General features: G+C 45.9%; 1 protein-coding gene across 1 annotated transcript in view; it reads right to left on the bottom strand.

Moving 5' to 3' along the window:
* Positions 1–753: 753 nt before the first annotated feature.
* Positions 754–22,032, bottom strand: part of NCS1 (neuronal calcium sensor 1) — a 169,062-nt gene continuing 147,783 nt past the window's right edge. Inside the window, exons 5-7 of the mRNA XM_073555909.1 lie at positions 16,470–16,558; positions 1,100–1,177; positions 754–893 (exon numbers count right to left, since the gene is read on the bottom strand). Of these exons, the coding sequence (XP_073412010.1) occupies positions 795–893; positions 1,100–1,177; positions 16,470–16,558 (266 nt within the window). The 3' untranslated portion in view covers positions 754–794. The remainder of the gene's footprint in view (positions 894–1,099; positions 1,178–16,469; positions 16,559–22,032) is intronic.

Genomic DNA, 22,032 nt, shown 5'->3' on the forward strand with positions numbered 1-22,032 from the left:
TGTACCCAATTTATAATATATTTTAGGAGTCGGTCCATTTTATACCGACTCCACGACTCCAACTCCACAGCCCTGGTTTCCTCTGGTTACTGTCACTTGTGCTATGTAGGACAGCTCACACTGTGACACGGAGTTGTGAATGCCTGTGGCTGCTCATTCCCAAGGGAGGCTCCAGTGAGTGTTAGCAGATAAGATGGGGACATCATCGATAATGGGGACATCATCGATACCGGAGACCTGACAACTCCTGGGCTGCTTTGTACGGCATGCTGTAGTCGGCAGCATGGCCAGAAATCTGCATTATAAGAGCAGGACCTCATTGCCTGACATCTAACGTGGGAACTTCTGGTGCAGAATCTACATGGTTGATGCAGATTTTCTTGGCGCAGCTGGGAAATAGAAGGTGCTGTGACAAGAGGGTGCACAGTAGCCCTAAACACCTTTTACTCGCCCCATTAGCAGAAGTGGATTGCAAGTGACCCCAAAGTTCCTCATTGCAAACACCCTTCTCCTGCACTGCAGCAGGGCACCAATGAAGTGCTGGAAGGAGTTGCTGGAACTTGTAGTCCTACACAAAATAGAATAATAGTCCAAGTCTAACCAGGTAGTGGCAGGGTCTCAGTCTGCACAGTGCCCGCATGTTATTAATGCTGGTATTGCATTCTGTAATCTGGCATCGGATAGTCCAGAAATACATATCCTGCAGATATTCCCATTAGTGGATGATCTGGATTCTCCCAATCCCAGACACCAGCTATGATAAATAACTTACACACAGTTGTTGTTGGCGGTCCCTATACCAGCCCGTCATATAGCGATAGCGCTTGTACAATTGATGGGTCTGCCTTTGATCCTTCCTGAAACTCCTGCAGGGTGAGTTTACCATCTGAGTTCTGGAAAGACAATGCAGCAAAGGGTTAATATCGGTTCCTGATGAAATATATTCACATGCGGCAGATTTCTCATTACTATGAATTTTGTTTTTTTTTTTGCTTTGTTTTTGTTTGTTTTTTTTTTGGGGGGGGAGGGGGGGATTTCTGCAAGCTCCATTAAGGAGTGTAGAAATGTCGACAAAAAGTCTGCCCATATCTTCTCTCACCTTGTCCATCATCGCAAAGATCCGGTCTACCCTCTTCTCTGGGGTGTTCTCCTCCTCAGGAAGCTCCACAGTGTTCCCCTGCAAGGAACAGACCTATTAATGCAAATCCACCCCTATAAAGGCAATCGACCCGGGAATCCCCCTTTACATATAGTCTGTGACAATTTATTTTTCTTCTCGTATCACTGTGGATCTCCTGCTGGGCTTGTAGTTAGAGATGAGACACTTTGCCTTTTTTAGGGTCAAGTTGGGTTTCATGAAACCCGACTTTCGCAACAGTCGGGTCGAACGAAATCGGCCGACTATAGGGAAAAGTCGGAGGCCGACTGAAACACAAAACCCAATGCAAGTCAATGGGGAAGCAAAGTTGGCAGGGAGTGGAGGACAGTAAACACACCTACAGTGCCCATTTCAATGGCAAAAACATAAATTCTTATTACTGAAGCTTGTCAACCTTAATTTACTTCATAATAGTTACGCATTGAAAACTGGGGGTTATTTGGCTAAAGTTGTGGAGGGGTAGGATTGGCTCCAGGTTTTCGTGTGCCCTGGGCCAAAGAGTGTCAGTGCGCCCCATTAACACATACCACAACTCATGATGCTCCGATACGGCACAGAAATATAGGTACAGTACAATGACAAATACTTCACTGCTTACATGACATGACTGATCTATTTTAAATTGTACAATTGCACAAAAAAAGGACAGTATATTCCATACAGTATTATGGCCACCACATTGTGCGCCATACAGAATGAGCCCCATACATTTCTCCATACAGAATAATTGGTCACATATAATGTTCCATACAGTATATGATGAGCTCCACATAATGCTACAGTATGTGATGGTCCCCATGGACTATGCTCCAGTGTATGATGGGCCCAAATAATGCTCCATATATAATGGGCTCCATTTCTAATGCTCCAATGTATAATGAGCCCCGTAAATGCTCCAGTGTCTGATGTCCCCCATTTGGAATGCTCCAGTATATGATGGGTCTCATGGATGATGCTCCAGTGTATGATGGGCCCTAATAATGCTCCATATATAATGGACCCCATTTCTAATGCTCCAGAGTATAATGTGCCCCATTGATGCTGCTCCAGTGTCTGATCTGCCCCATTTATAATGCTCCAGTATATGATGGGCCTCATGGATGATGCTCCAGTGTATGATGGGCTCTAATAATTCTCGATATATAATGGGCTCCATTTCTAATGCTCCAGTGTATAATGAGCCCCGTAAATGTTGCTCCAGTGTCTGATGTCCCCCATTTGGAATGCTCCAGTATATGATTGGCCCCATTTTTAATTAAACCAGGCATGGTATGTGAAAAGAGCTCCATAGAGTAATCTGGTGTGTGCTGCCGCATCCTTCACTTTTGGTGTGGGTGAAGGACACAAGGAAAGGGGTTGCTCCTGACCAGAAGTCTGCACTGACGACTCGGTGCTTGAATTTTTTTAAACTTCAGAAGAGGAGGCGATAGAGCTGGAGGCTGTTTCAGCAATGTAAGCCAAAAACAGTTCCTGTTGCTCCGGCTTTAAAAGCAGTCTACCTACTCCCAGAAAAGGGAGCCTTACAGGCCTTCCAGAGCTACACCATGACGCAGGCTCAACACCTCCTGCCTTAGCTGCTATTGTGTTTGTGGCACTACCAGCAGATGCACCACAACCACCATCAGTACCAGGTGGCCCCCACGCCCACATCCGCATCTTCTTCCACCATACTTCCTTATGTTTTGGAAAATGGACCCAAAATACCAGCAGATATATGGAACTGTATCAGAAGCGTACAGCTCTATACAGTCTAGGGATAACAGTAAATCTCCGTATATATTTCATGAGTCATACACAGACGCTCACAGGCTCAGTATGGATTACACAATAAAATAAAAAGGTGAAAAAGGGTACAGTATCACCAGATACAAAGTATATATAGTATAGTGTAAACATTCTGAATCTCCGTATATATTTCAGGAGGCAGACACAAACGCTCTCAGGCCCAGTATGGATTACACAAGAATATGAAAAGCTGTAAATGGGTAATGTAACACAAGTGTTCAGCTGTATACAGTGTTGGGGTAATCTTAAAGCTCCAAATATATTTCCGGAGTAACAGACAGACGTTCACTGGCTCATTATGGATTACACCAGAATCTAGATGGCAAAAAAGGTTATTGTATCAGAAGCGTACAGCTGTATACAGTGTTGGCCACATTTGAAATCTCGGCATATATTTCCGGAGTTACCCTCAGACGCTCACTCAGTCTGGGTTTGACCATAATAAAAAATGTTGTAAAAAAGGTACTGGATAACAAGATGGCAAGTATATATATATATTATAGGGTACAAGTGAAATCTCCGTATACATAGTCCCATAGTCAGTCTCAGACGCTTACTCAGTATGGATTTGACCGTAATACTAAATGTCGAACAAAGGTACTGTATAACAAGATACAAGCTGTATCGAGTATAGGGTAAAAATTGGTATCTCCGATTCACAGTATATATAGAAGGCGTAAACCACACACGCTCACTCACTATGGATGATACCGTAATAAAAAATTTTGAACAAAGTTACTGTATCAGCACATACCAGGTGTATCCAGTCTAGGGGTGATTGTAAATTTCCATCTATACTTCCGGAGTCAGACACAGACACTCACAGCCTCAGTATGTATTACACCAGAATTTAAAAAGTAGAAAAAGGGAAAGGTATTCGAAGCGTACACCGGTATACAGTGTTGTGGTACTTTTAAATCTTCATATATATTTCAATCTCAGTAAGCCAGTCCAGACTCTCCGCTACTGGAAACTACATGGATACAAGTACAGACGGAAAGTCGAGTGTTTGCAGAAATTTGGGAATTACTCGTCGTGGGAAAACCTCCCGGTAGATGTTGCAGAGGCGATGCAGACCCTCAATTACTGTGTCTGTGGAGACAGCGAAAACGGTTCTTTGTGAAGAAAGGATTGTTTTACCGCAGTAGCGTGGATCACATCACCGTTACTCGTCTCCATCAAATTGTGATCACAGGGAGAGATGTTGACATGGTCCTCACTGCCTATCATGATGTGTCTGGTCATTTTGGAGTGCAAAAGACAGAAGCCACAGGCAGTAGGCGATGCTATTGGAATGAGAGGAGACATTGAAAAATGGTGACAGGAATGTCACACGTCTGTGACTATCACAACTGTGAAAGGTTATCATAAAGCACCACTGCATCCGCTTGTAAGTTGACGTCCATTACAAATGGTAGCCATTGATCATCTGAAGGTAGAAGCCAGCAGGACAGGCCATAGCTACATCTTAACCATCATCGATCAATACACCAAATTTCTAGTGGCCATCCCTGTGAAGTATTTCACTGCCCAGACTAGACAGCGGTGGAGCAGGGAGAGGTAAGTATTGCAACTTGCAAGTGCTGTGGCCATGACCAAGCAGGGGGGCACACTTGTGGGCGACGGTACTGGCACAGGGCCCCTCATAGTACGCTGGTGTGTCTGACGGCGAGTGGGCCCCCCCACTATCAGAGACACTGTATTGTACTATGAGGGGCCCTGTGCCAGTGCCGTCGGCCATCAGTGGGCCCATCCACCTGGGGGGTGGGCAGCCCAGTTAGGGAGGTTTAAAAAATGACATGTTGATGTGTAGGCTGGACATTCAGCTGCTGCAAATGGCGGATTTGGGCAAGTCCGAGGAAGAGGAGGACAAAAGGGAGGCAGTTTTCTGGCAACCTACAGTATGTGTCATCAGGGGAAGGTGGGACAAAATCCTTTGAAACCCATGCATGGTTCATTTTAATGAAGGTTAGATCATCAACATTTTGGGTAGACAGACGGGTCCTTTTTTCTGTCAGGATTGATCCAGCAGCACTGAAGACTCTTTGAGATAACACACCAGCAGCAGGGCAAGTGAACTCCTGTAAGGTATAGTGTGCCAATTCAGGCCAGGTGTCCAGTTTAGAGGCCCAATAGTCAAAGGGGAATGACCTGTGAGGGAGAACATCGATATGGGAGAAGTAGTTTGTAACCATAGGTGACAACTGCTGTCTCCTGTCACTTGTAATCGATGCAGTATTAGCAGTCGTGTGAGCGGTACTTGAGAAATCATTCCACAACATGGTCATTAAACCCCTGGTTCCAGCGCCACTTCGGCTGTGTGCACCACGAACACCTCTTCCATTGTGCCCACTACGGCTCGTGGGAGAACCAACACCGCTGCTGTGTGCTGGGAAAGCCTCAAACAAATGATTTACCAGAGCTGCTTGCTTGTTAGCCAATATTATCTCTAGGTTCTCCTGTGGCATGATGTTGTGTAATTTGCCTTCGTAGCGTGGATCGAGGCTGCTGGCCAGCCAGGAGTCATCATCCTTCATCATTTTGGCAATGCGGGGGTCCCTTTTTAAGATCCGCAAGGCATAATGGCACATGTGGGCCAATGTTCCAGGTGTCAATAATGCACTGCCCGTGGTGGGTGGAGGAGCAGTTTCTGGAAAATCCACATCCCTACAGTCACGCACAAACACTGTACCTGACTGTTGAGTTCATTTTCCCCTTCACCTTTGATGTCTGATGAACTCCCTCTGCTGGTGAAGAGAGGTAGTGAAATTGATTGGGATGGGAAGAACCTGTTATCTGAACAGGCGGAGTGTGATTGGACATCTGGAATTTCTGAGTGGATATAAGGCAGCCAACGCCCTGCAGGGTTTGCTGGTGATCCTTTCTGCTCTGAGCTCTTGCATCCAGCTTAGTTCCTGTCTACTAAAAGCTAAGTTTTTGCCTTTCTATTATTCCATGAGATTTTGTCTGGTTTCCTTAGTGTTTGTATTCAGCCAGTCCTGGTTGGGACTGGCTGAATTCCATTTTTGTCTCTGATCAGTTGATCTCTTTGCTCTGTTTTCAGAATATACCTGAGTGCTGATATAGTGATTTTGAAGTCTAGCGACTTCAGGGCCTTTTTCCCTATCAGTCGGTTGGGACATTTTTGTAGGGTTTTTTGCGGATTGCAGCCAGCATCTTTTCTGTCCTATCTAGTTAGTTGGGCCCCATCTTTTGCTCAGCCTGTCTTTCTGTCTGTGTTTTTGTTTTCATCTGTTTTTCACCGACAATACATGTTGGGGGCTGTCTATTGCTTTGGGGTCTGCTCTGGGGCAGTTTAGCTTTCCCCTTTCCTTCTTTAGGCTTATGTAGTTCTCCTGCTGTGACGAGGGGTCTAGGGCATCTTAGGAACCCCCCACGGCTACTGTTAGTTGTGGTGAATAGAATCAGGGGTCTGCAATCCGATAGCTACCAACCTCTCCGGTTTTCTGGACTTAGCTTGTATTTTTGTTTTCTCCTCCTCCGGTGACTCATTCATAACAGAATCACCAGCCATACCGCAGATTCTAGGGTACTCAATAGCAGGAAAGAATTGTAAAAAAAAAAAAAAGTGTCCAGAATTTTTTTTTTTTTGTGTGTATTTTTTCCTCTTTCTCTGAGGCCGTAGGAGGAATTTTTTCTCAATGGAGATTGAGCAATTGTCTGATCGTGTGGAGCAGCTTGCTGCTGAAGTGCGGGGAATTTCGGCCTACCTTGCTCATTCACATGCTGCAGAACCAAAGATCCCTACTCCTGATGTGTTTTTTGGGGATCGGTCTAAATTTCTGAATTTTAAGAATTGTAAATTTATTTTTTGCCTTGAAGCCTAACTCATCAGGGAGCTCCGCGCAGCAGGTTAAAATTGTCATCTCTTTGCTGCGCGGCGATCCTCAGTATTGGGCATTTTCTTTGAAACCTGATGATCCTATTCTGACTGATGTGAATGCATTTTTTCAGGCCTTGGGGTTGTTGTATGATGAACCTAATGCTATTGATAAGGCTGAAAAGGCCCTGTTGGCATTGAGCCAGGGTCAGGATTCTGCAGAGTTGTACTGTCAAATTCCGAAAGTGGGCGGTCCTTACTACCTGGAATGATGGTGCCTTGGCAGCTCTCTTTCGGAAGGGCTTGTCAGAAACTGTAAAAGATACTATGGTGGGAATTCCTGTTCCCTCTGGTCTTGACTATTCTATGTCATTAGCCATTCACGTTGATCGGTGTTGGCGTGAACGCAAAACTGTACGAGAGGTGTTGCCACCTGTTGAACAAATGTCTGAACCTATGCAATGTGATAGTTTTGTCTAGGGCGCAACGTCAGGAGTTCAGAAGGTGTAATAAGCTGTTTTTTTTTCTGTGGAGATGCCTCTCATATGATTTCTGTCTGCCCTAAACGAGAGAAACGTTTTGCACACACATTTGCTGTGGGTGGTGTTCAACCTAAGTTTCTTCTGGCAATTACTCTGATCTGCTCCCTGTCCACATTTTCCGCTAAGGCTTTTGTGGATTCAGGAGCAGCTCTGAACCTGATGGACTTGGATTTTGCTAAACGTTGTGGGTTTCCTATGACACCTCTGCGGACGCCTATCCCTTTGAGGGGCATTGATGCTACTCCTTTGGCGAAGAATAAACCTCAGTTTTGGACCCAGGTGGTAATGCGGGTCGCCCCAGACCATCAAGAAAATTGAAGATTTTTGGTGTTGCATAATTTGCATGATACCATCGTTCTGGGGTTTCCCTGGTTGCAAATCCATAATCCAGTTTTGGATTGGAAGTCTGTGTCTGTGGTGAGTTGGGGTTGTCATTGTTCCCTTAGTGACGCTCCTGTTTTCTCCACCTTTCGCCAATCGCATGATGTTCCTGACTATTTGGCTGATTTTTATGATGTATTTAGTGAGAATGAGTCTGCGTCTTTGCCTCCTCATAGGAGTTATGACTGTGCAAGTGAGCTGAGCCCTGGGTGTAAATTTCCCAAGGGTCGACTTTTCAATTTATCTGTACCCAAGCACGAGGCTATGCGATCCTATATTAAGGAGTCGTTGGAGAAGGGTCATATTAGACCATCCTCTTCACCCTTAGGTGCTGTTTTTTTTTTATTTTGTGGCCAAGAAAGATGGTTCATTAAGGCCTTGTATTGACTATCGTTCCCTCAACAAAATTAATGTTAAATATCAGTATCCGTTACCCCTGATTTCTGATCTATTCTCCAGAGTTAAAGGTGCTTGCTGGTTTACCAAGCTTGACCTCAGGGGGGCGTATAATCTTATTCGCATTAAGCAGGGGGATGAATGGAAGACGGCATTTAATACTCCGGAGGGACATTTTGAGTACCTGGTGATGCCTTTTGGGCTCAATAATGCCCCTTATGTCTTCCAGTGCTTCATGAATGATATTTTCCGAGATTTTGTAGATACATTTTTGATCATCTATCTGGATGATATTTTGATCTTTTCCAAGGATTGGGACTCTCATGTGGAACATGTTCGGACTGTGTTCCGGATTTTGAGGGAAAATTCCCTGTATGTCAAGGGATCGAAATGCCTTTTTGGAGTACAGAGGATTTCATTTTTGGGATTTATTTTGTCTCCGTCAACTATTGAAATGGACCCGGCCAAGATACAGGCCATTTATGATTGGGTTCAGCCCACTTCTTTGAAGGCCCTCCAGAAGTTTTTGGGTTTTGCTAATTTTTATCGTAAATTTATAGCTAATTTTTCTGGTATTGCCAAACCATTGACTGATTTGACTAAGAAGGGTGCTGATGTGCTGAATTGGTCTCCGGAGGCTGTTTCTTCCTTTCAGGAGCTGAAGCGAAGGTTCACTTCTGCCCCGGTTTTGCGGCAACCTGATGTCTCACTCCCGTTTCAGGTAGAGGTGGACGCTTCTGAGATTGGTGCAGGAGCTGTTTTGTCCCAAAAAGATCCTGTAACATCTAAAATGAATCCCTGTGCTTTCTTTTCCCGAAAGTTCTCCCCATCCTAACGTAACTATGATGTGGGGAATCAGGAACTGTTAGCCATGAAATGGGCATTTGAGGAGTGGAGACATTGGTTGGAGGGAGCTAAACATCAAGTCGTGGTCCTTACTGACCACAAGAATTTGATTTACCTGGAGTCGGCTAAACGCTTGAATCCTAGACAGGCTAGGTGGGCCTTGTTTTTCACACGTTTTGATTTTGTGGTCTCTTTTCTTCCGGGCACTAAGAATGTCAAGGCAGACGCCCTCTCTAGGAGTTTCTTTGCTGATTCTCCTATTGTGACCAAGCCTGCTACCATCTTAGGTGAGGGGGTAGTTCTTTCTGCCATCTCGCCCGATTTGAGACGTGCTCTGGAAGAGTTTCAGGAGGACAAATCTGAGCGTTGTCCCATTGGAAAATTGTATGTTCCTGACCAGTGGAGGAAGAGAATGATGTCTGAGGTTCATTGCTCCGCATTGGCTGTTCATCCAGGTATTTTTGGTACTAGAGATTTGGTGAGTCGGTCTTTTTGGTGGCCCGCCTTGTCTCGTGATGTCAGGAATTTTGTGCAGTCCTGTGGGACTTGCTCCCGGTCTAAACCTTGTTCTCGCTCTAGTGGGTTGTTGATGCCTTTGCCGGTGCCCAGGAGGCCATGGACCCATATTTCAATGGATTTTATCTCTGATATGCCTGTCTCTCAGAGAATGACTGTTATTTGGGTGATTTGTGATAGATTCTCTAAGATGGTCCATCTTGTACCACTCCCTAAGTTGGCATCTTCCTCAGAGTTGGTGCCCTTGTTTTTGCAACAGGTGGTTCTCGCTTGCACGGGATTCCTGAGAACATTGTATCTGACAGAGGAGTTCAGTTTGTTTCTAGATTTTGGAGGACTTTCTGTTCCAAGCTGGGAATTCAGTTGTCCTTCTCCTCTGCGTTTCACCCTCAGACCAATGGGCAGACGGAGAGAACAAACCAGACTTTGGAGTCGTATTTGAGATGTTTTATTTCTGCTGATCAGGATGATTGGGTTTCATTTTTGCCCTTGGCCGAATTTGCTTTAAATAATAGAGCTAGTTCTGCCACTTTGATGTCACCTTTTTTTTTGTAACTTTGGGTTTCATCCTCGATTCTCTTCAGGGCAGGTGGAGCCTTCTGCCTGCCCAGGGGTTGACACTGTGGTGGAGAGAATGCACCAGATCTGGGACCAAGTGGTGGATAAGTTGTCTCTCTCCCAGGAAAAGGCCCAGCGGTTTTCCAACCGGCATAGGACCATTGGTCCCCGGTTTAAGGTGGGTGATATGGTTTGGTTGTCATCAAAGAATATCTCTCATGCTTGGAGGGCACAGTGTAGATTGGGAGCCATGACGGTTCAGGGCGACATTGTACTAGACTTTGTGTGTATGAAGGGAGGGACGAGGGGAGTTATATCGAGCATATATCATGATCTACTACACTCCTATCTGGGGGACGATCACCTCACTGCAAAGAGTAAATGGGAGAGGGAGGTGGGTACCCTCACAACAGAACAATCGGAGGCTATTCTTGAATATGTCCCGAAGATCTCTCTAAGCGAGCAGGCACGGCTCTCCCAATTATATGCAATACATAGAACATACAAAACACCGCTGGTCCTATTCAAGGCGGGCTTGAGGGGAGACTCTAGCTGCCCTAGATGTGGCACAGACCAGGCCGGACTGTTACATATGTTATGGTCGTGTCCGCGGCTGGGGGCATACTGGCTGGTCGTTATCAACAAAATTGAGAGAGCTTATGCATGTACGCTCGACAGGAATCCAGTGCTGTGTGTTTTGGGGGAGGTGGATGGGATACCTGTCTCAGAACATTACAAGGTGGCAATAGCGAGGTTGCTGTATGTGGCACGCAAACTAATAGCACGAAAATGGAAGGATTCGGAACCCCCCACTAGGAGGGAATTTATTGCTCAGACACGTACGGTAATGCATTTAGAGGAAAGCATTTACAGGCGAAGGCATGGTGAAAGAACTTTCGAAAAAAATATGGTCCGCCTGGATGGCGGTGATATGAATGCTAAGACTCTCAATTATACCCGGCATAAGGAGTATTGGGGGAGGGGGGGATGGCTTTGATTGTATTATTACAAGATATGTGAATTGTTACATGTATATTGATATCCACTGTTTATTGTTTAAAATCTTTTGAAACCTAAATAAAAATAACTGGTTTAAAAAAAAAAAAAAAAAAAAATCTCTATGAAGGCGGCTTCTCCAAAGTTTAGACCTAGATTTATTGGACCTTACAAGATTTTGGAGATTCTTAATCCGGTCTCTTTTCGATTGGCTCTTCCTGTTACATTCAAGATCCATAACGTGTTTCATAAGTCTCTGTTAAAGAGGTTTGTTGAGCCAGTAGTTCCTGTGGTGGCACCTCCTGACCCTGTATTGGTTGAAGGTAATGTGGAATATGAGGTTGAGAAGATACTGGATTCTCGTCTGGTTAGACGGAGACTCCAGTATTTGGTTAAATGGAAGGGTTATGTCCAGGAGGATAATTCTTCGGTCCCTGCATCCGATATTCATGCCGAAAGATTGGTTCGTGCTTTTCATCGGGCCCATCCTGATCGCCCTGGTGGCGTGGATGAGGGTTCGGTGACCCCTCCTCAAGGGGGAGGTACTGTTGTGAGTTCATTTTCCACTTCACCTTTGATGTCTGATGAACTCCCTCTGCTGGTGAAGAGAGGTAGTGAAATTGATTGGGATGAGAAGAACCTGTTATCTGAACAGGCGGAGTGTGATTGGACATCTGGAATTTGAGTGGATATAAGGCAGCCGACGCCCTGCAGGGTTTGCTGGTGATCCTTTCTTCTCTGAGCTCTTGCATCAGCTTAGTTCCTGTCTACTAAAAGCTAAGTTTTTGCCTTTCTATTATTCCATGAGATTTTGTCTGGTTTCCTTAGTGTTTGTATTCAGCCTGTCCTGGTTGGGACTGGCTGAATTCCATTTTTGTCTCTGATCAGTTGATCTCTTTGCTCTGTTTTCAGAATATACCTGAGTGCTGATATAGTGATTTTGAAGTCTAGCGACTTCAGGGCCTTTTTTCCTATCAGACGGTTGGGACATTTTTTGTAGGGTTTTTTGCGGATTGCAGCCAGCATCTTTTCTGTCCTATCTAGTTAGTTGGGCCCCATCGTTTGCTCAGCCTGTCTTTCTATCTGTGTTTGTGTTTTCATCTGTTTTTCACCGACAATACATGTTGGGAGCTGTCTATTGCTTTGGGGTCTGCTCTGGGGCAGTTTAGATTTCCCCTTTCCTTCTTTAGGCTTATGTAGTTCTCCGGCTGTGATGAGGGGTCTAGGGCACCGTAGGAACCCCCCACGGCTACTGTTAGTTGTGGTGAATAGGATCAGGGGTCTGCAATCCGATAGCTACCAACCTCTCCGGTTTTCTGGACTTAGCTTGTATTTTTGTTTTCTCTTCCTCCGGTGACTCATTCATAACACCTGACCTTGGAACGCCAACATTTTCTCTTGCCCCCAGAGAAGCATCCTCCTGCCCAAAATAATCATCCCCCTCATCCTCCTCCTCCTCTTCCTCCACCTCGTCCAGGACAGTTCCCTGACCAGACAATGGCTGACTGTGAGCAAGGCTTCCCTCCTCCTCCTCCTCCTCCTGTTCCTCCTCCGCTGCAGGCGCCAGATCCTTAATGTGCATCAAACTTTGCATGAGCAGACGCATAAGTGGGATGCTCATGCTTATGATGGCGTCGTCTGCCCTTACTAGCCGTGTGCATTCCTCAAAACACTGAAGGACTTTACAGAGGTCTGTCAGCTTTGACCACTGCACACCCGACAATTCCATGTCTGCCCTCAAACTGCCTGCCCGTGTATCCTCCGACAAATACATTACAGCTTGCCTCTGTTCGCACAGCCTCTCAACCATGTGCAGAGTGGAGTTCCACCTTATTGCAACGTCTATGATTAGGCGGTGCTTGGGGAGGTGGAGCAATCGCTGCAGCTTTTGCATATGAGTGGAGTGGACGTTTGAGCGATGGATGTGCAAGCACAGTCTTCGCACCTTATGAAGCAGGGATGTTAACTCTGGATTATTAAGGAAGCACTGCACCACCAGGTTCAAAGTGTGAGCCAGGCAAGGTATGTGTGTGAGTTTTGCACGGGCTATGGCTGCCACAAAATAACGGCCGTTATCACTGACTACCTTGTCAGGCTCAAGATGTAGACTGCCCAGCCATGACTCAGTTTGTCGCTGCAAGTAGTCGGCCAGTATCTCCACGGTGTGTCTGTTGTCGCCCAAATACATCATCTTTAACACAGCCTGCTGACTCTTACCACCAGCTGTTCGATAGTGGGACACCTCATGTGCAACACTGCCTGCTGCGGATGGAGTGCTCGTGCGACTGCACTCTGTGGACGAGCTTTCGCTTATGGAGGAGGAGGGTCGAAACCCTACAGCCAACTGTTTCCTATACCGTGGGTTAGGCAGCAATGTTCCACCGCCGCTGTCCCCTGTGGAGCCTGCATCCACCACATTAACCCAGTGCGCAGTGATGGACACGTAACGGCCCTGGCCATGCCTACTGGACCATGCATCTGTTGCGAGGTGCACCTTTCCACTCACTGATTGCTTGAGTGCATGGACAATGCGGTCTTTCACATGCAGGTGGAGGGCTGGGATAGCTTTTCGAGAAAAGATGTGCTGACTGGGTAGGTCATAGCGTGGGACTGCGTAGGCCATGAGCTCGCAGAAAGCTTTGCTTTCAACCAAATGGTAGGGCATCATCTCTAATGAGATTAGTTTGGCAATGTAGGCGTTCAAACACAGTGTACGCGGATGAGAGGATGAGTACTTTCTTGTCCTACGCAGAGTGTCTGGTAGGGTGAGCTGGACTGGAGAGCTGCATATGGGGGAAGAAGCGGTGGACCGGAAGGAGTGAGAGGGGGTTGGTGATGGTATTGGTGGTGATGGCCTAGATTCAGTGTTGTGTTTTGCAAAACCATTGTGATTCCCTGAGTGCTTTGGCCTTGCGACGACACCCCAATATTTAGTGCTGTTGGAGTGTTTAACGGTGGCGGTGGTCTTACAGTGGGGGAAGCGATGGAGCGTTGCTGGCTACCTTCAGTCGGAGCAGGTGCACATATGCTACCTGAGGTTTTGTAGTCTGTCCACGCTTGCAAGTGCATGTTGATTAAATGTCTAACCATGCAACTGGTATTCAAATTTCTGAGTTGTTTACCTCGGCAAAGGTCCTTCCGCACTTCTTACAGGTAACCTTTGCCTCATCAGTAGGATTTTGGACAAAGGTGCCACACTGCACTCTTCCTACTATGGTATACATTTTCTGTACTTGCATGCTGTGCTAAGTTGACAGTCTGGCCAAGCTGTCCTGCAACTTTTAGTTTTTGGTCCACGTTTTTGAACAGCTATGGGCCTGCCAGATAACCGCTGCAGCGATGACAATGCCTGCTGCGGATCCTTCTTATCTGAACTATTGCCATCGCCACTCTCCTCCCCCAATGGATGCCAATCCGGGTTAAGAACTGGGTCATCCATCACCTCCTCTTCAAAGTCATCTGCACCTTCCTCTTTATCTTCCTCTGTGTCACCATGTAAGGTGGTATAGTATGCGGGAAGGGGCACCTGAGTTTCATCAGGGTCAGATTCTGGCTCCGTAGACTGCGAGGGCAATGTAGTACTCTGGGTCAATGTACCAGCAGAATCATCTAGCAGTGGCTGTGCATCAGTGCACTCCATGTCAGATTCATCTTGGACTGGGGAATCCAGGATTTGACTAACCCAGGCATGGTATGTGAAAAGAGCTCCATAGAGTAATCTGGTGTGTGCTGCGGCATTCTTAACTTTTGGTGGGGGTGAAGGACACAAGGAAAGGTGTTTTTCCTGACCAGAACCCTGCACTGACGACTCCGTGCTTGCAGGTTTCGAACGTTCAGAAGAGGAGGCAATAGAGCTGGTGGCTGTTTCGGCAATGTACGCCAAAACCTGTGCCTGATGCTCCGGCTTTAAAAGCGGTTTTCCTACTCCAAGAAAAGGGAACCTTACAGGCCTTCTTGGGCCAGACAATGACGCAGGCTCAACACCTCCTGCCTTAGCTGCTATTGTGCTTTTGCCAGAACCAGCCGATGCACCACCATCAGTACCAGCTGCGCCCCCCCTGCACACGTCCACGGCCTCTTCCACCATACTTCCTCATGTTTGGGAAAATGTTCCAAAAATACCAGCAGAGAGATGGTACTGTATGAGGAGCGTACAGCTGTGTAAGGTGTATTAAAAAAATTAAATCTACGTATATATTTTGTTAGTCACTGATGCTCTCCCAGTATGTATTTGACCGTAATCCAAGAAGCAGATATACGGAACTGTATCAGAAGTGTACAGCTGTATACGTTTTTTGTGTAACTAACAATCTCCGTATATGTATTTTTACGGAGTGTCACACACACGCTGTATAGATGTGACTGTAATGCGAACGGCAGATATACAATACTGTCTGAGAATCGGACAGCTCTATATGGTGTCTGTATGGAAAATTGTCAATCTCCGTCCATTTTTATACGAAGTGACACACGCTGTCTCCGTATAGTTTTGACTGTAATCAAACAGCAGATATACGAAACTGTTTGAAAAGCGGACAGCTCTAGAAGGTGTAGGTCTGGAAAAATGGAAAATCTCCTCGGTTTGTTTTTCCAGAGTCACACACAGCTTGTATTTGTCCGTGATGCCAGCCGGTACACGGTAGTGTGTGAGGAGCGTACACCGCTATACGGTGTGAAAAAATGAACGCTCGGTAACTCACCAGAACAAAATAATAAAAGTTGGAGTGCTTTGAGAAAAGCAGTTTTATCAGCAGTGTGCACACAGCAATGCAGCTATCAAGTAGCCTTAAAAGGCAGCCTAATCACCACCAGCGCTGCTGCACACAACAAAAATCCTCCCCTGTCACTGCACACTAACTGTACAGTGAAAAGAGCAGAAGCAATTTTTTTTCTTCTTCCCTGCCTAACGCTCTCCCTTAATCAGAATCAGCAGCAGCACCTCTCCCTATTCTAAGATCGGCAGAAGAAAGATGGCGGTCACGGCCTTTTTTAGCCACTGTGACACCACACAAAGCCAGCCAATCACTTCAATGCCCTTCTCTAAGATGGTGGTGGCCGCTGCCCATGTCATCACGTTGCCCACAGTGTGCATCCTCCATCACTGGCTGAGAAAAGGCGCTGGAAGCATTATTTGAAACGCGACTTTGACGCTCTGCGACCTCATGGCCGACCTCACGCTATGGTCGGGTTTCGATCGGCGAAACCCGACTTTAGCTAAAGTCGGCGACTTTTGAATTTGACAGCCGTTTCGCTCAACTCTACTTGTAGTCATTGTCTGAACAAGCACAGAGAAACAGCCTCTGATCAGACAGTAGGTGTGTAGGTATGTGTTTATGTACTGTATACATAGTAAGAAGTGGCCAACACGGAGGATGATACATATTCTGTTGTGTCCAGCGCTGGGGACTAGCACACATGTAGAGTAAGGGTGAGGGTCTGGGAGTCTTACCACCATCTGGTAGATGGCATCCACTATGTCCAGCATCTCGTTCCGTGTGATGTAGCCATCGTTATCCAGGTCGTAGAGTTTGAAAGCCCCTAGAAAAAGAGAATCATGGACCTGGGGGATCAGTCATCTGAGGAGCAGGCCGAACAGTCAGACATGTGCAGACACCGGACGTCATCACAGACACATTTAGTGCTATTGTGGGTGTGGCTTAGCCGTAGGGGCGGGGATTCCAAGAAAAAAAATACTATAATTTTGTTTTTTATTCATGATGGAAACCCTGACTCAGAGATGAATAGTCTTGCCATATTGGTGGGTGCCACCTGAAAAAGTCCATGGATTGCTGACCAAATGGAATGACCTCACATGCTAATGCAGTGACATAATGCAGTGACATCACATACTAATGCAGTGACCTACTATAATGTAGTGAAATCACATGCTAATGCAATAAGTCATGGCAACCTTGAATTTATCCCAGAAAATTAAGTAATTCTCGGAGATAATTATTACAAGTACATGTTTTGTTTTATACGTGTTTATTTCCTCTGTGTGTATTGGAACAACAAAAAAATATAGAAGAAAAGGCAAATTAGACATAATTTCACACACAACCCCAAAAATGGACCGGACAAAATTGTTGGCACATTGCCAAAATTGTGAGTAACCAACTTTGTTTCAAGCATGTGATGCTCGTTCAAACTTTTCCCTATGGCAAGTAAAGGTGTAGGCAATATTAAACCCTCAGCAACAGAGCCAGTTTGCAGCTTAATGACCAGGCCAATTTTTACAATTCTGGCCACTATCCCTTTTTGAGGTTATAACTCTGGAACGCTTTAATGGATCCCGCTGATTCTGAGATATTGTACTTCATGTTAGTGGTAAAATTTCTTCGCTAAGTCTTGCGTTTATGAAAAAAAACGGAAATATGGTGAAAATTTTGCAATTTTAAAACTTTAAATTTTTATGCCCTTAAATCAGAGAGATGTGTCACAAAAATTTCTTAATAAATAACATTTCCCACATGTCTACTTTACATCACCACTATTTTGGAAGCAAAATTTTTTTTTGTTAGGAAGTTATAAGGGTTAAAAGTTGACCAGCGATTTCTCATTTTTACAACAAAATTTACAAAACCATTTTTTTTAGGGACCACATCATATTTAAAGTCATTTTGAGGGGTGTACATGACAGAAAATACCCAAAAGTGGCACCATTATAAAAACTAGACCCCTCAAGGTGCTCAAAACCACATTCAAGAAGTTTATTAACACTTTAAGTGCTTCACAGGAAGTAAAGCAATGTGGAAGGAAAAAATTAACATTTAACTTTTTTTGCAAAAAATTTACTTCAGAACCAATTTTTTTTTTATTTTCACAAGTGTTAAAATCAACCACAAAATTTGTTGTACAATTTCTCCTGAGTATGCCGATACCCCATGTGTGGGGGTTAACCACTTTTTCAGCACACGGCAGAGCTCGCAAGGGATGGAGCGCCGTTTGACTTTTTCAACGCAGAATTGTCTGGAATTGAGATCGGATGCCATGTTGCGTTCGGAGAGCCCTTAATGTGCCTAAACAGTGGAAAACTCCAACAAGTGACCCCATTTTGGAAACTAGACCCATTAAGGAACTTATCTAGATGTGTGGTGAGCACTTTGAACCTTCAAGTGCTTCACAGAAGTTTATAACGTAGAGCTGTTAAAATAAGAAATCCATTTTTTTCCACAAAAATGATCTTTTCACCCCCAAATTTTTATTTTTACAAGGGTAACAGGAGAAATCATACCCCTACAGTTATTGTTCGATTTGTCCGGAGTACGCTGATACCCCTTATGTGGGGGGAAACCACTGTTTGGGCGCATGGGAGAGCTCGGAAGGGAAGGAGTGCCACTTTGGAATGCAGACTTTGATGGAATGGTCTGCGGGTGTCATGTTGCGTTTACAGAGCCTAAGCAGTGGAAACCCCCCACAAGTGACCCTATTTTGGAAATTAGACCCCCTAAGGAACTTATCTAGATGTGTGGTGAGCACTTTGAACCCCCAAGCGTTTTCCAGAAGTTTATAAACGCAGAGCCGTGAAAATAGTCTTTTTTTTATTTCCACAAAAGTGATTTTTTTAGACCCAATTTTTAGACCTCCAAAGTTGGTAAATAGTGGAAACCCCTCAATTCTTGCTCCAATCCTAATCCCTAATCCTAATTCTAACCCTAATCCTAGTTCGCCCTAACCCTAATTCTAACCATAATTCTAACCCTAGCCCTAACCTGAGCCCTAACCCTAGCCCTAATGGAAAACTGAAAAAAAAAAAATATTTTCTTTATTTCGTTATGTTGGCCTAACTAAGGGGGTGATAAACGGGGGGATTATATACTATTTTGTTTATTTTGATCACGATGATAGTTTAGGGAGGGGACAGAGGACCACAGAGGTACCGAGGGGGGATCGGGGACCCTCTTTCTCTGCAATCACATCAGAGGAAAGAAAAATTAAATGTAAAATTGCGGCTTTTTTTTTTTTTGCGGTCGCCGTTATAGGGTTAGTAACGGCGATCGCAAAAGCGGGGTCGGTAAAAACCGACCGATTCATGTTCTCTGGGGTCTCGGCTACCCCCGGCAGCCAAGACCCTGGAGAAAATCCGACACTGGGGGTCGCGATTCACTTTCTCCACAGCGCTGTGAATTAGCGGCGCTGTGGTTTTAGTACCCTTAATTACCGCCATTAAAAGGCGTATCAGCGGTCGCTAAGGGGTTAAAATCACACCTCAAAACAGATAAAAGGGGAGAAGTTAATGTAATCATTGCACTGTGTGTCTGTGTGAGCCACACTAAGCATGGAGAACAGAAAGAGAAAAGAACTGTGTGAGGACTTGAGACCCAAAATTTCTGAACAATATCAACAATCTCAAGGTTAAAAGTTAATCTCCAGAGATCTTTGTTCCTTTGTCCACAGTGTGCATAATCTAGAAGTTTGCAGCCCATTGCACTGTAGCTGATCTCCCTGGACGTGGACGGCAGAGAAAAATTGATGAAAGGTTGCAATGCAGTCAAGTTCCCAAAAAATTCAAGCTGTCCTGCAGGCTCAGGATGCATTTGAATGAAATGAAACGCTATGCAGGAAACGAAGGACAACCCCACTGATAACACAGATATCTATAAAAAAAAAAAATCTAGACTGCAGTTAACCAAAATGTACATGAGTAAACCAAAAACCTGTAAAAGCATCTTGTGAACAGATGAGACCAAGATAGAACTTTTCTACAGTCATCTTCCACGACAGTCACCTTGGAGGTTGTCTCCCCGCCCTAATGGGGGACAGGAAACACAAACAGGTTAAATAACCCTCCCCTTCCTGCTACCTCCAGTGTTTTTCCTGTCCCCCAGTGGGGTATGAAGAGGTTACAGAGGGGCTGCCATGGCCAGCGAGCGGAGCTCCTAAATACTCACAGCTGGGCAGCTGAGGGGGCGGAGCTTCAGACCGGAAGTGACGTCGGCGCACACTTCCGGTTCGCATCCTCCAGCGTCTCCCGGGATGGGGACACGTGCCGGCACCTGGGGAACCCAATGGCAGCAGGGGTCGGGGCGACAGTTCCTCCCCACGGACCAGGAGGAAGGAGGGGCACAAACGACCAACGCTGCAACGCCCATATAAGGGTGCCACAGACTCCAGGAAAGCGCAGTGTGTCTGTATGAGTGCTAGACGGTGACAAGCCCTCAACTGCTGCATCTGCAGAGCCCAGCATTCCCCCTCCTACCGTGAGTAGCAGGGCCGGTCCCTTAACTGTCAAACTTTGGTGGCATGGGTGTGAGCAAGCCTTCTCTCTCTTCTTGCAGGAGGACAAGGCCTCTGCCCCAAGAAACCCACGCAAATGTGGTATCTGTGGTGCCAGGTTCCCTTCTGATTATAAAAAGCCATGCCAGCCCTGTACGCAAAACATTCTGCGTACCGAACAGCCCTCTCTGTTAGACAGCATAGAAACTCTCATTAGACAGGAGGTTCAGACCTCCATGGCAGCCCAGACCCCGGTGACCCAGGGCCCTCCGCCAAAAAAGAGGAAAAGGGCACCTACGGAAGCCGATTCGGATTCAGGAGAAGTCCATTCCTCAGGGTCAGAGGATATTTGGGAGAATGAGGGCTCCACATCCACCTCCAAACACGGCACAAAGAAATACTACGGTATTTCTCTGAGGATATGGAGGAGTTGGTCTCCATGGTAAGAAATACCATGGGGGTGGAGGAGGTGAAGCTCTCAGTCCAAGATGAGATGTTTGGGGGGCTGAAACCCAGAGGTAGAAATGGTTTTACGGTCTACGAAAACATACAAAATCTAATAGCTCAGGAGTGGTCCTCCCCTGAGAAGGCACTTAATATACCATCAGAACTAAATAACGGCTTTCCCCTCGAGGGTGACAGCTCTATTTGGAAGATCCCTAAAATAGATGTGCAGGTCTCTAAAGTGACTAGAAAGACGTCCCTTCCTTTCGAGGACTCTTCCCAGTTGAAGGATCCGATGGATCGCAAAATAGAAAGTCACCTTAAAAAATCCTGGGAAGCTTCTACGAACTTGCTCAAGGCAAACGTAGCCTCAACTTGCGTCGCCAGATCATTGTTGTTCTGGCTTCGTACGTTAGAGGAACACCTCTCTGTTTCTTCTGTGGGGGTACTCCCAGAGAAGAAATGATAGATTCCCTTTCCCTCCTCCAAAAAGCAACAGGCTTTTTAGCCGATGCTTCGGGAGAAACGGTGTGGGTAGCAGCAAGGTCCCTGGTCCTTAAAAATTCGGCTAGAAGAGCCCTTTGGCTGAAGTCATGGGGAGGTGACATCACCTCTAAGACAAAACTCTGTGCCATCCCCTTCCAGGGGCACCACGTGTTCGGACCAGTCTTGGATGACACCCTCAAAGGCTTCCGACAAAAAGAAATCGCTACCCGAGCAAAGAGTTGCCAAGACTATTTTTTCGTCCCCCATGAGAGCAGTCCTCCCAGAAGGAGTTCAGAGGAAAAGGCAAGACGGGCGATGGAGCTACCCGAAGGGGGGTAGAGGGAAGAACATCCTTGTCCCTCAGCAACAACAACCCCCGGACAAACAGTGACTCCCCGGTGGGGGGTCGACTCACTCAGCTTTTCGCCCAATGGCAGGCCACGACCTCAAACTAGTGGATCCTGCATACTATACAATTTGGGCTGAAACTGGAGTTCGAACACCCCCCCCCCCCCCCCCGTTTAAGGGTCACCCCTGCACAGTCCCCAAGTCTCCAAAAAGTTCTACTTCTTCAGATAGAAGATCTATTACGGGAAGGAGTAATCTGGTACGTACCTCAACAGGAAATAGGCAGAGGACATTACTCCCACCTATTCCTGGTGAAGAAGCCCTCCGGAAAGCACAGGCTTATCATAAACCTAAAACCCCTGAATCGCTTCATCAGATACCGGAGGTTCAAGATGGAGTCTGTAAAATCGGCAATCCCTCTTATTGGGCAGGGCTGGCTGATGGCTACGATAGACTTAAGAGACGCTTATTACCATGTCCCAGTTCATGAGGATCAACGGAAGTTCCTGAGGTTCGCG

The sequence above is a fragment of the Dendrobates tinctorius genome, unplaced genomic scaffold (genome assembly GCF_039654945.1).
Source record: "Dendrobates tinctorius isolate UK_male_01 unplaced genomic scaffold, ASM3965494v1 ptg000231l, whole genome shotgun sequence".
Taxonomy (NCBI): Eukaryota; Metazoa; Chordata; class Amphibia; order Anura; family Dendrobatidae; genus Dendrobates; species Dendrobates tinctorius.